This window comes from Ailuropoda melanoleuca, chromosome 1, assembly GCF_002007445.2.
Source record: "Ailuropoda melanoleuca isolate Jingjing chromosome 1, ASM200744v2, whole genome shotgun sequence".
Taxonomy (NCBI): Eukaryota; Metazoa; Chordata; class Mammalia; order Carnivora; family Ursidae; genus Ailuropoda; species Ailuropoda melanoleuca.
Window position 1 is genome coordinate 14375869 of NC_048218.1, and position 14914 is coordinate 14390782.

Below are 14914 nucleotides of genomic sequence, written 5' to 3' on the forward strand. Positions count from 1 at the left end.
ATTTGTCAGTTTATTAATGGATACAGATGAACAACCCGGTCAAGAGATACATAGGGCAAGGCTTAAGAGGGTACCAAGCCCAGGACCTTCTCTTCCCATGAAGTTGGGATATATCACCCTCCTGGTATGTGGATGTTTTCACCAACCTGGAAGCTCTCTGAACCCTATCCTTCTGGCCTTTTATGGAGGCTTCATTACATAAGCATGATTGATGCACCCATTGGCCATTGGCAATTGGATCCACCTCTAGGCTCTCTCCCTATCTTGGTGGTCAGAGAGTGGAAATGAGAGCTCCCAACCCTCTAACCGTATGGTTGGTTCTCTGCTCTGGGCAAGCAGGCCCAGTCCTTAGATGAGACTCCCAATAACCCCATCAATGTGACAAAAGACAACTTTGTTGCTCTTGTCACTTAGGAAATTCCAAGAGCTTTAGGAGCTCTTCACCAAACAAGAGGATGAAGACCAACATATATATCTTATTATAGATGACAGTGTCACACAGGGTGATCCTCTTGAAATATGTCATTTCTCTACTCAAAACTGTCCAGTGATTTCCCATCTCACTCAGAATAAAATCCAGTGTCCTATTATGGCCTATAAGGCCCTCTGTGATATGCTGTAATCCACCCCCATCACTGCCCTAAGCTCATCTTCTGCCAGTCCAGACCAGGCTCGCCCACCTTCATTCCCACTACCCCTCAAAATTAAGCGTCCACCTTAGAACATTTTGTTCCCTCTGATTGGAATGCTCATCTCTCAAATATCTTCAGGACAGTTTCCTCATTCCCTGCAGGTTCTTACTTCAAAGTTGCTCTCTTCGTGACATCTTTCCTGGCCTCCTACCTTAACATGTCAACTCCCTTCTTCTTGTTCATGGTCAGCTCCCCTTCTAGCATGTAAGCTCCAAAAGTCAGATTTCTGTCTATTTTTGTTACTGTTGTATCCCCAGCACCAAGTACAGTGTCTGGTTCAGAGGAGGTTCATTAAATAAGTTATTAAATGAGTGAATGAATTAGTAAATGAATGAATGAGCTCTTCAGTAGAGTCATAGACATGTACACAATCAGTTGAAGTAGAACAAAAAATAAACCTAAATATACATAAGGATATAATGTTATTACATTTCTGAATGGTGTTATTGTAAATGTATTATTAGAATACATTCACCATTACAAGGTAAGTCAAGTCAGAACAGTGTGTTCCTTTTACAGAAATGAGAGTCAGTGTTATTATTTTCACGGTTTTCTTCTGTCTCATCACCAAAGGAGATGGATTCCCTAGCACATTGGAGCTTTGTTTTTCTTAAATTCCTTTTGGGAAGAAGGGGGCAAATCTCATACTTCCCACTAGTCACCCAGCACAGGCTGTACTTAGGGGGAGCAGGGGCGGAAACAACAGGCAACCGTGGAACTGCTTCTCTTTACATTATGTGCCTGTAACAAGGGCCTCAATTTCTACCACGTTATACTCACACTGACTTTGACTGGGATACCTCCCTGTTTCATGGAAAGTTAGTGACTTCCCAGTTCTCTTTTGTCAGGGTTAAACACAGCTTTGTCAGGAAAGGCACATATGTACTCCAGAGTCATACTGAATAAATGCTAAGTGAACTGAGTTAATATGCTATAGGCATAAAGTTAGAGGGAAAGGTCTTTGGATGAAGGCAGTTCCATGAAAGCACATGAGGAAGCAGGTTATAAAGTATCTTTGGAAACCTGAAAAAATCAATTGGTCAATCAATCAACGGGACCTAGAGCCAAGCTGGGTCCTTTTCAGATACAGATGATTTCTGGACTCCATCCCTTCACATTATGATTGTGTACAAATGGAATGGGGTCAAGGAAAAGTTTGGGAACCGTTGCTTTGGGTTTACCTCAGGTTTCTTTGCAAACAGTCCAGCAGTCAGTCTTGGCCTTGACTTAGACTTAGTCTAAGCCTTGACTGCTTTTTACCTATAATGACCATGTTTTTGACCCAACAGTAAGTGGGTTTGTGATTATGGCCAAATTCTCTTGGAAGTCTAGATGGAATTACATGACACAAAACCACAAGTTCTCACTTGCGCCCCTGTGCCCACCGCTATCTCTTCTTGAAGGCAACCTGTTAGCTGTGCAGGAGGCAGCCATCTCTGGTTTCCATCTATGTCTACGTGGTCACAAAACAAAACTGCCTGTTTTGACCTGACCTTGTTGGTGCAGGATCTGCCCCACAGAGAGAGAAACACACCTGTGGTGATGGAACTCCTGCTACCTAGTTCTGTATCGAGATTTCAAGTGAGTTTTTCTCTGTTTACCTTAAACCACTGTGCCATAAATTTAGAATCCTGTTGGAGGAGAATTTTACATGCACAGACATGATTTCCATTACAGTTGTCCATTTTGAATTTCAAAGACCTTGGGGTGAAGAAGAAGAGAAGAAGAAGGTCTTACCTCGGGCTGCTATAACAACCTCACAGACCTGGTGGCTTAAACAACAGACACTTACTTCTCACAGAGGCTAGGCAGTCTAAGTCAAGGCATTGGCACAGCTGTGTCTGGTGAAGACCTCCTTCCTGGCTTATAGACAGCTGTCTTCTCTTCTATCTTCAAATGGAGGGGTGAAAGAGAGAGAGAGGGAGAAGCATTGACCTTAGCAGAAAAAGGCAAGGGGGGGCAGGGGCAAAGGGAGGGGAACAACAGAAAAGAAAGGGGAACAAAAGAAGGAACCAGGTAGGAAATCCTCCTCTTGAAACCATCAGACACAAGCGTACAAATGACCGAGGCTAGAAGTTGACACATGGAGAGCCCCAAAGGCTTGAAATGTCTCATTAACAAGCCCACACCCACAAATTAAAAAAAAAAAAATCATGCATGTGTCTCTCTACTCCTATCAAAGACTCTGCAATTCAGTGTTGTCAGATCTGAAGTTACGAGGAGGAGGAGAGAGGAAGTGGCTAATGCTTATAGGCCTGCTCCCTTAGGAGGAGCCAGAATGGCTCCCATCAATAACAGTCCTGTCTCTATCAGATTCCACTCTCCTGGTACTTCCTCAATTCTCGATATGCCTCACCTCACCGCAGCTTTTTGGTTTTCAACAGCAGCCCTTCCTAAGGGAAAAAGGAGAGTGTGGGGGGGGGGTGTTGAGCTAATGACAACATTTATAATGCTTGTTTGATGCCAGAAAGAAAGAAAATTGCCCCAAAATGACAAAACAGAGTTCACTTACACACTACATATGCACATAATAAAAACACTTATCATTCTCTTAAACTCAGGAACATTCAACTTTATGTAAAAAATAACTATATACCAAAGGAACAATTTTGAGATGAGCAGGCAGTTCTATAACAAATGTTAATTCCTCTTTATCCATGTGTAATAATACTAATTTATTTCTGGGGGATGATTGAGTTTTCAGGGTACCATCCATGCATTACGACATTTCCTTTACTCTAAGGTAACCAAGGAAGCATTATAAACCCACACTTAGAGATGAAGGACATCAGAAATAATTTATAAAGTGAAAATACATATATATAAATCAATTATATATAGTTCTGTATATGATAATCATGTGAGCTAATTCCCTATAATAAATATTATATTTAACATATATTAAATAATAATGTATAGTATAATATAATATGTATTTTTTAAAAATCTATATTTAGATTGAAAAATCAAACACCTGGGTTTGTCACAAACAACGCCTGGGGACTTTGAATAAGGTAGGCAAGCTGTGTGTGTCTCAGCTCACTTCTTCATGCATAAAAACAGAAATACTACCTCGTACATGGAATGTTAAAAGTCTTAAGTGAAATTTTACCAAAGAGCAACTTCATAGTAACTTCCTTCCAAATATTTAAAATTCCTTCTCAAAGAGGAACGAGGTGGACCAAGGTCCAAAGTTCAGAATTTCGCATTTCCACTCTGGTGTGTATTTCTTCCTACCAACCTGCTTATGCGGATGAGTGGTGCTCACATTTGAGCCAATGACTGATTTATTCCTACACAGTTGTAGGCTGAACGTCTTAAGTGACTTTGAGCTCCCTAAGGATGGTGAATCTGAACAAGATACATTCTTTCTTCCTAAGGGTTCTCACCGTGTGCTTGAGGAGATAAACAGATTTTTTTTAAATGCTAATAATTATGGTGAAGTCCCAAACACCAAAGAGTTTCTGAACTTAAGTCTGGGCTATTCTAATCACGGGTCAGCTTGTTTCTGTCGTCTTCTATTACCTGAGCTTATCACCTCACTGTGGACCTTCCACTTAATAGCTCCGAGAGAAACTGAAAGCACCCCCAAGGACCTGCTTACCACTGTCAGAGAAAAAAAAAAAAAAACAAAGTCACATAAGAGCATAAATTTTCCTAACGTGGATTTCAGAATAAGTGTCCAGTGGGAATCTGTAGGTAAAGGTTAACATGGTCACACGGTGTTCAACTCTGGGCTCTCAGAGAACAGGGGCATGATCTCTGCATGAATATCTCATATCATCAGTCCAAAAGCCAGAGACGTTTCCAAAGGAAGCCAAAGCAGTTCCGTACAAACCTTCTCTGATTTTGCAACCTGACGTTGTAATTGATTATTTAATAGAGAAAGGCAGTTGAGCAGGAAATTGCAAAATAATAATAATTAATTTTATAATTAATAAAAATTGCAGATGTGTATTTGTTTACTCTTCTTTCAAAATAGGATTAAAGTCATTTCTTTGAATTAGAGTTTGCCAGTTAGAGTTCTTTTTCTAAGAATACACCCAAATCATACAGGTGCCTGTGACATTTATTTGGGATTTTTAGTTTTAGATTTTTTTTTTTTTTTTTTGAGCATAGAGAGAACTTGAAACACATACAGATCAAGCTGGCATAGCCAAGTTCGGAAAAAAAAAACCTACATCTGACCTTTGGTAAGGAGTCTCCCAATCGTGAGAGCTAGTTACAAGTATTCAGCATTTCAAGGGCTCCAGTTAATGTTTTATTCAGGGGAAATGAGGAGTATTGGTCAATCAAGGAATAAGTTAAGTGGAGGTCAGAGAAGAGAGCCTCTACTGTGTGTCTTGCATCTATTGATAATCCCAGGACAACTCTTTTTTTTTTTTTTTTAAAGATTTTTTATTTATTCGACAGACAGAGAGACAGCCAGCGAGAGAGGGAACACAAGCAGGGGGAGTGGGAGAGGAAGAAGCAGGCTCATAGTGGAGGAGCCTGATGTTGGGCTCGATCCCGGAACGCCAGGATCATGCCCTGAGCTGAAGGCAGACGCTTAACCGCTGTGCCACCCAGGCGCCCCCCCAGGACAACTCTTAAAGAACATTAAGAATGTAAAGTTAATGACACTCCAATTACCTCTATTAACATCACCATGGCAAGCAGAGTCAGAGCTGAATTCTCCAATGAGGCTTTAAGCACCGGTGTTTCCGTGTTTCCTATTGCCGCTTGTTTGGAGATCCCCCCGTTTGAGATATCAGAGTTTTAGTGCATGCTCTGTCTTAGGGGAGCACCACTTTTCTCTGGAGATAGGATGCAGGATTGCTTTGAGACCAGACCAAACAGTGTCTCAAAACAAAGCAAACAAAAGTTGTTTGAATCTGCCTGTGCACTTTGGAAGGTTCTGGAATATGACCCCAGAATTCTGAGCCAGAAGAAAAGAAGAAATTTTTTCATTTTGAAAAATCTAAGTGTATGTATGTCTCATTTTGACCCCACTCAGCTCTCTGACTGATTTCTTTGGAGTTGAAAAGGTCTGCTTTTTGAATCGAAAGAGCTTCATTCTGAAGAAGAATGGTCCCGCCAGATACAGCTCAAATTATGTTTAGGTCAACCACAGTGTGATTCATGTCCAAACTGTAGAAAATCACCCTTCACCACATTATCAGTTATACTTGACACGGAATTAAATATTTGGACTACATTGGCCATCTGAGAGGTAACATACAGTCCAACTTTGGATTTGAAATCTCAGACCTGTTTACGTGCAGGTGACGTGTGCTGACAAATTTCTAACCGTGGGTTTGAGATCTGTTCTGACGATCACTGCATTTATTTCGGGGGCCTTTGTGTGAATCACTGATATTCTTCTTGAAAAAAAAATACAGAGGAATGATGTGACTAATGCTTCTCATGTATTTCTTTTGCTTCTGCAGGAGGGATTTTTGAAACCGTGGAGAATGAGCCTGTTAATGTTGAAGAATTGGCTTTCAAGTTCGCCGTCACCAGCATTAACAGAAATCGAACCCTGATGCCTAACACCACATTAACCTATGACATCCAAAGAATTAACCTTTTTGATAGTTTTGAAGCCTCACGGAGAGGTAACTATTTTCACATCTTTAAAAGCTTTTTTGGGTGATGTGTCTGCTCTACGAGTCACCTTTTCTGCTACCTGCCCTTTTTCAGAGTGGACATCTTTGTGTAAATGGGTTGTAGGAAACCTCGGTCCTCGATGTCACTGTCCAGTGCAATCTGAACAATCCTAATGGATGTTGCCTAGCTATGTTTTCTGGGCCATTCTGATTAGCTCACCCTTCAGTGCCCTCTACTCTATGATTAACTGGTTCAGCTGTGAATGGAAAATGTCAAGCTTGATCTGTTTTTCCTTCCTGAGGCTGAGATACCACCATGAAATTGTACAGTGCAGTCAAATAAAACTTTGTGGAAGGTCATACCCACCGAGCATGTGGAAATACCCACAACTCACATAACTCACATCCGGAATTTTAACAGGCTGTAAACTACCGGGTTTACCTAGCGTCTTCTCAACTTTTTTTTTTTTTTAACTTTTTTTTTTTTAAAGATTTTATTTATTTATTCAACAGAGATAGAGACAGCCAGCGAGAGAGGGAACACAAGCAGGGGGAGTGGGAGAAGGAGAAGCAGGCTCATAGCGGAGGAGCCTGACGTGGGGCTCGATCCCACAACGCCAGGATCACGCCCTGAGCCGAAGGCAGACGCCCAACCGCTGTGCCACCCAGGCGCCCCATCAACTTTTTTTTTTTTAACTCCAATCCACAAAATCATAGAAATATAAAAATTCAACCAATGAAACAATCTGCATTTTTTTCCTGATTCTCTTTTTCTATTGAGCAGAAGACAAGGTCCTACAAAATAATCTAATTTACGTAGAGGTGAGGCTGCAAGGTTTCTGTCCTGGAAAGAGCCATTGGGGTTGTGGGGCTTGCTTAGACATCCCCCAAACCCTCCCAAGACAATTCTGAAGCACTGTCACATTTAACACACTTGAAACTTGGCCTCTAATCAGGGAGGTGTTGAGACTCCGTGCAGGGGTCTGTGTGGAAACCACGGCTGCTCCACACTCTCGAGTAGGGGGGTTGCTTCCCTCATAGAAGAATGTTTTGCCCACAAATAAGTGGATTGCAATAAACACCGTATTTATGTCAATTGCCAAGCAAATATTGGTTGTTTCCACATAGAATTAACTCAGGATCATCAGATGTGCGCCCCTTACACACTCTTCTGCAGGATTCTTAGTGTTTTTTACAAACAAAAGGTAAAACTTGTTTTCCTAGGAGTGCAGATGAAAAGTGTATAGTATAATGACTCTTTTTTTTTTTTAATCTATGGCACCACCTTAGTTTAAGCACATTTTCTTTTTAAAGCTGCATGGAGCTGCAGATACGACATAGGTCAGAGTTGCCTATGAACAAATAATAAAAATTTCTACTTATATAGCACTTCAAAGTTATCTTCACATGAATTATTTCTGTGGGTGACATTCTCTCTTTCTCTGCCTCTCTCTGTCTCTTGTCTCTGTTTCTGTATTTCTTTGTCTGTCTCTGTCTCTCTGTGTCTCTCTTTCTCTGTCTGTCTCTGTCCTGTCTTTCTATCTGTCACACACATGCAAACATTGCTGAGCAAATACCTTAGAAAGGCAAACACATTTAACAATGATTCTTTAACCCACATAAAATGGAAAGCTTTTTTATGGTCTCGAGTACCTGCCATACTTGTAAATTAAACACCCCCAAAATCTTCTTAAAACTGGTAATTTGCAGGCAAACAGAATTCAAAAAATTGATTTTCTGTCAAGTCATATTAGCATCCCTGAGATAAATATTAGCAGGAATCTCAATCCATTGCTCATGTTAGACAAAACAGCAGTTCATATACTCTCATGCTCTCATTTTATCTTACCACTGAAAACATATCCAGAAAATAAGTTTCTGAAGACAATGGCAATTTATGCTTACAGCACTTAATGTATTGGGCCCCTGAGTGGCTCAGTCCTTAAGCAAGTGCCTATGGCTCAGGGCGTGGTCCTGGAGCCCTGGGATATAGCCCCGCATTGGGCTCCTCTGCAGGGAGCCTGCTTCTTCCTCTCCCACTCCCCCTGCTTGTGTTCACTCTCTCACTGGCTGTCTTTCTCTCCATCAAATAAATAAATAAAATCTTTAAAAGAAGAGAAAATGATGTCTTCATATCTCAGGTAGTAATTCAGTACCAAAAGCATAGAATCAGAAAGTTTTCTTACGAATAACTCTCAACATTGGCAGTTACATAGATATTTGCAATATGGCTTTCAAAACTTTATTATTTTTTCGATCTAAATCAAGTCAGACAATTTTGACATATTATATATATATAGTTCCAAATATATATATACAAATACATATATACACATATATATATACAGTTCCAAATTCCTTTAAATTAATATTAAAATATAAATTTGAAATGCTTTTAAGCTTATATACAATGCCAGCATAAATTTATATCATCATGAAATGAGTAGACACTATTTTACATGGTTGTAGAGGATAATCAGTCCCATCTTTCTGGAAGGGAATTTGCTTAATATGTATGTATCAAGTAGCTTAAAAATATCATACCATTTAATTATAGCTGCGAATCATCTACTCTAAGAAAGTAATGTGAAATTCAGAGAAAAATATAGGGACTAAGATAAGTACTATAATAGTAATTATAATAACAAAAATTAAGAGCAGCTTAAATGTTCAATAGCATCAGAGATAGTTAAATAAATAATGACATATCCATGGGATGGGCTAGTCTACAGACTTGAAAAATATACTTTTGAAGACTTTGAGGAGACTGGGGGGAAAAGGGTGTGCTTTTAGTGTTAAATTCAGTGTTAAATGAAGAAAGCAATGTGTCAAACTGTATTTGTATAATGATTTAATTTTTTATAAATTGGAATGCCAAAATGTGAATAGGTATCTTCCCAAGATGATGGAATTTCAGGACCTTTTTTTTCCTTTCTTACACTTTAAAATATTCTAAATTCTCTCTATGAATGTAAAAAAATCTGATAATGAGAAAAATAAATAAGTGTTATGAATTCATTTTTAAATACATATTGACTTGATTTTGTTAGGCCACATGTTGGCTGATGTTGAGGTAGGGAGGGGCCTGACCTGAGCTGGGCCCCTGGGCTCTGGTACAGAGCCCGTGGCCCTGACTCACTCCATTGTCTGTGGTATTAGTGGGTTGGACCAAATGACTTCTAAGATCCCTTTAAGCTATGCTATGCTATTATTCTATAATTAATTAGGTATCAGTATCATTTGACATCTTTAGTGGTTTTTCAGTGGCCTGGAATTCATTTCTGAGTTTTGGGAAGATGGGAACTAAAGTACTTTGCAGCCACCCGGAGAATCTTCTAAATTCTTGGACCATGTTAATATCAATGGGACAGATATCTGTCCCAGAAGTTCTGTCCCCAGAACTTCATTCACATGAAATTCACTTGGCAAATATCTTGTAGAACAGCTCTGGGCACGCCCGAGTTATGCCATGCCAAGCAAGGGATGTGGACCCCATCTGATTAAAAGTGATGGTGTGACACCAGCCACTCATTTTTGATTGCACAGAATTGGCCTTGTGATGTCCCACGCTAATCAGTCCCACGTTCAAATCTCTCAACATTTTACCATCATGGGGATATGGAAGTTGGATTAAGCGAATTTTCTCAACATACAGATGGAGAGTGGAGGAAAATTTCTAACAGTGAAAATAAAAAGAGGGATCATGAAAGGAACGATGAAATTCACAGCTCTCTCTTTCTCTGCCCCCTTCCCTGCCCTCCCTCTCCACCCCTCCTTGTCTGTGGCCACCAGCCTGTGACCAGCTGGCTCTTGGTGTGGCTGCTCTCTTTGGCCCTTCCCACAGTTCCTCTGTCAGTGCTGTGCAGTCGATTTGCAATGCTCTCGAAGTTCCGCACATACAGACCCGCTGGAAACACCCTTCAGTGGACAACAAAGACTTGTTTTACATCAACCTGTACCCAGATTATGCAGCTATCAGCAGGGCGGTCCTGGATCTCGTCCTCTACTACAACTGGAAAACAGTGACGGTGGTGTACGAAGACAGCACAGGTATGGGACTCTCATGACACCTCACCTGGCCATGTCAGGTCTGAACAAAGGGAATCCGAGTGTTCTAGAGGCATTAACTCCTCAGGTGGGGTGCATGAAAATGCTCTTTTACATGAAGCTAATGGAGTATTCTAATTTAGGAATTCCATGTGTCGCCTTGTCTGATTCCTCTGGATCCTTTCTGATGATCTTTCCATCATCATACTTAGGGGGATTGTTTTGTGTTTTTTGTTTTTATTTTAGTTTTTTACTTTGAAGTTTTAATTATATTACACATGGGTTGGGATGAGAGATGACTAATAGAATTTTATTATTTTTATGACTACATTTTTATTTATTTTTATTTTTTATTATGCTCAGCTACCCAGCATATAATACATTATTAGTTTTTGATGTAGTGCCCAACAAATATCACCTTATTGATATTGTAATCCAATCAGAATGTTAAAGATGTGATTTCATTTCTCCAACTCTATTAAGACTGGAACAATGACTCCACTTCTTAAATAATGCAGAGAAAGTTGGAAAATGACCATGAAGTATGCTTACAATTTGATAAGTAACTATGTAAATGTTATATTTTAGACAAGTTTCTAAAGTAGGTTAACAAAGAGGAATCTAGTTAGAGGTTATATCAATAAAACTGACCATTTCATAGGAAAGGGACTAAGAACCCCTGATAACCAACCCTTAAAAAATCTTGCATTGTTCCACTGCTTATTTTAGGAGGCAGAACAGAACCGTGATGCTTAGAGTCTCCATCTCACTAGACATTTTCTCCGACCTGCCCCCATTTCAAGTTTTTTTTGCAAGCACCTTTCCTCTCTGCCTTCTGGACACAGTTTGCAGTTTGTTGGAGCTCAGGCTCCCTTTTACACCGTAAAATCCCCATGCTGGTGACTCTTGTCAAGTCCTTCTAATTTGAAGCTGTTCACCATCTTGCCCTCATCTCCATTAACGCTGGCACTACATTAACCCCTTCCCTGCACTCCCTATACCTCACATCCGCTGGGATAAAGAGTCCACCATTCCTTCCTTACATACCCCCAACTTCATCGGACTCATGGAAGTATAGTGGACTCACAATGTTACATTAGTTTCAGGTGATTCAACAAGTTTATATCCTATGCTGCGCTCCCCACAAACATAGCTACCATCTATCACCATACAATGTTATTACGGTGTGCTTGACTGCATTTCTTATGTTGTGCCTTTTATTCCTGTGACTTATTCGTTCCATAACTGGAAGCCTGTACCTTACTCTCCCCTTTACCCGTTTTGCCCATCTCCCCTCTGGCAACTATCAGTTTGCTCTCTATATTTATGGGTCTGTCTGCTTTTTTGGTTTGCTCATTTGTTCATTTGTTTTGTTTCTTAGATTCCACATATAAGTGAAATCTATAAGTGAAATCATATAGTATTTGTCTGTCTCTGTCTTATTTTACTTAGCATAGTACCCTGTAGGTCCATTCAAGTTGCCACAAATCTCATTCTTTTTATGGCTGTGTAATAGCCCATTATATATATATATATATATATATATCTTCTTAATCCATTCATCTATCCATGGACACTTGGGTTATTTCCATATCCTAGCTATTATAAATAATGCTACAATACACGTAAGGGTACATATATCTTTTTGAATTAGTATTTTCATTTTCTTTGGATAAATACTCAGTAGTGGAACAAACAGATCATATGGTATTTCTAATTTTATTTTCTGAGGACTCTCCATGCTGTTTTCTACAGTAGCTGCACCAGTTTACATTCCTACCAACAGTACATGAGGGTTCCTTCTTTTCCACATCTTCACCAACACTTGCTGTTCTTAGTCTTTTTGATCCTTACTCATTCTGACTGGTGTGCGGTGGTATCTCATCATGGTTTTGATTTGCTTCTCCCTGATGATGAATGATGTTGAGCATCTTTTCATGTGTCTGTTGGCCATCTGGATGTCTTCTTTGGAAACAGTCTTCTGCCATTTTTAATTGAATTAAAATTTGGTGTTGAGTTGTATATTTTTTTTTATATATTTTGGATAGTGACCCCTTATTAGATATTTTATTTGCAAATGTCTTCTCCTGTTCAGTAGGTTGCCTTTTGGTTTTGGTGATGGTTTCCTTCACTGTGCAGAAGCTTTTTATTTTGGTGTAGTGCCAATAGTTTATTTTTGCTTTTGTGTCTCTTACCTGAGATGTATTCATAAATATGTCTGACTCTGCTTTTCTGAAGCTGGCTTCTTACATTGCATGATCTTCCACACAACCCCTAAGACGGTGAGCTCCCTCATTCCACATGATCACATTCAAATATCACTTCTTCCTTGAAGCCCTCTGAGACCACCATAGAGTTCAAATAGCACTTTGCAAATATAAGTATTATATTACATGTTTCAATGACCTGTTTGCACATCTAGGAGACTCGGAATTCCTAAACATTGGCCTTTTATCTTATTTATTTTTATAATCTGCCACCTAACACAATTATGGAATATAGGGAAATACTTAGTTAACTATATGTGCAAGGAATAATACTATTTACTTTCTGCATATTTTTTCTCCAAGAATTAAAATTAGCTCTTTTCTTGATCTACACATTTGGTAATAAGGTTAAGAAAATCATCAGTGAAAATTAATAAAACAAAGCACTTACAACATTTTTACTAGTATTTCATTTTTCATTGTCCTTTTCACCAAGCACTAGCACTTTCTACTTCTTGGAGGATGAATAGTAAGCCACCTCTACTTTGCACTAAACTCTGGTTCCATTTTAAACTGTCAGATAAAAGCGACTGTTTGGTTGGAAATATGCATTTATGTATTTTCTTAGACCTCATCTCATTTTAGAAAGAAGTGAAGGAAGGTGATTGGATATATAACTTATAAATGTTATATTCAAAACAGTCCTACAGGGAAGAATAAGCCACAGGCAGTTATATTCTTAAAGCTTCACCTGCTTGCTGGGAAGAAAAACATACCATCAAATGAATTCCACAAGCATATTTAAAAGGCCTTGAGAGGGAATAGTATAATGTGCAGGGGTGGAAAAGTTTTCCCTTCCTCCCTTCTAGGATCTTTAGTTGGTCAAGCAATTAAACTGACATGAGACAGATTAACAGAAGTAAAGCAAACAAAAGTTTAATAAGAGGTATACCACCTATAAGCATGGGACAGACCCAAGAAAACTAAGTAACTCTCTGAAATGGCCAAAGCCATCACCTTAAATACCATCTTCTGCTAAAGACAAAAGATGTTGGGGTTGGGGAGTCAGTTATGGGAGGTTATCAGGAAAAGCAGGGTGAACAGGGGTAAGGTCGTTATGCATATTTAAGTCTCGCCTTGCCTTCCCCATTGAGAAGAATTTCTAGAGATTTAGTCTTTCCCCTCTTCCTGGTACAGTGAGGTAGACACCCTTACAAATGAAGATTTCCCTTACACATGTAAATGTCTCTTACAAAAGGGTAACATCTATGTAGATTTCAGAGCTCCATCTGTGCCTGCTGTTTCTTAAAAATAAATATCTTGGGGCGCCTGGGTGGCTCAGTTGGTTTTGTGTTGACCTTCTGCTCAGGTCATGATCCCAGAGTCCTGGGATCCAGTCCCACATCTGGCTTCCTGTTCCTCAGGGAGCCTGTTTTTGCCTCTGCCTCTCTCTCTCTGTCTTTCATGAATAAATAAATAAAATCTTAAAATATATATATATATATCTTATAATAATCCCCATGCCAAAAAGAAACATTTTGGAGTGGCAAATTCTGTTCCCCTTCAATTATAAATTAAGTGTGGTCAGATCTTCCATGTTGCTTATCTTTGTAAATAGAGAATTGCATGAGCGAATAAAGTCATACTATTTCTTATTACGTAGTACACTCGATAGTACAAATTTTTCTGTTTCTACATCACCAGGAAAGCAGGGCCATCCAAAGGGAAAACAAATTAATGAATGATATTAAAACTTTTAGATTTAATTTAAGAGCTCAACTGAAGGTGTGAGCATAACTGTTATAGATTTCAAATTGTATTTAGACAAACTATAATTTGTAAAAGGATAACACAAAAGTTGATGTCCTAAACAACCTTCTGATTTCAGGTGAGCACTCATAATTGATGGGGATTTTGCACAGGAGGAAACTCAAATTATCATTTCTATCATTTTTTTACAAGAAAGTGAAATCTGCTTTTCATCCCTATTAAGTTCACCTGAGCCCTGTTGCTCAATAACTCCTTGCTAAAGTTGAATATCTCAAATGAGTTTGTATGTTGCCCATTAAGTTAGAAATGATTCATGTTAAACTGATGTTGCCCACAAAGAAATTAAAAATGTAAATGAATTATCAATTGAGCCATTAAGTTGGAACCCAGAGAGTAAACAGGTCAACTGAGATCAATAAAAGCAGACATCTTTTGCTTTTGAGTAGGTTTAATACTGCTTGGCTCAGGGTTTTGGTTGCAGTAATTATGAAGCCATAAAAAGGAGAAAACTTAGTAAACCTGAAGGAAAAGAAAGGACTTAGGTGTGCTCAGCATCCACCCTCACACCAGAATTAAGTACCCATTAAAGAACACTTTATTGGGATTTGTT

At 39.1% G+C, this 14914-nt stretch overlaps 1 protein-coding gene across 1 annotated transcript in view; it reads left to right on the forward strand.

Annotated features, from left to right (window-relative positions):
• The window catches only part of GRIK1 (glutamate ionotropic receptor kainate type subunit 1), a 340717-nt gene that overhangs the window by 217591 nt on the left and 108212 nt on the right, over positions 1 to 14914 (forward strand). The window contains exons 2-3 of the mRNA XM_002924137.2: positions 6122 to 6289; positions 10073 to 10330. Coding sequence (XP_002924183.1) covers positions 6122 to 6289; positions 10073 to 10330 — 426 coding nt within the window. The remainder of the gene's footprint in view (positions 1 to 6121; positions 6290 to 10072; positions 10331 to 14914) is intronic.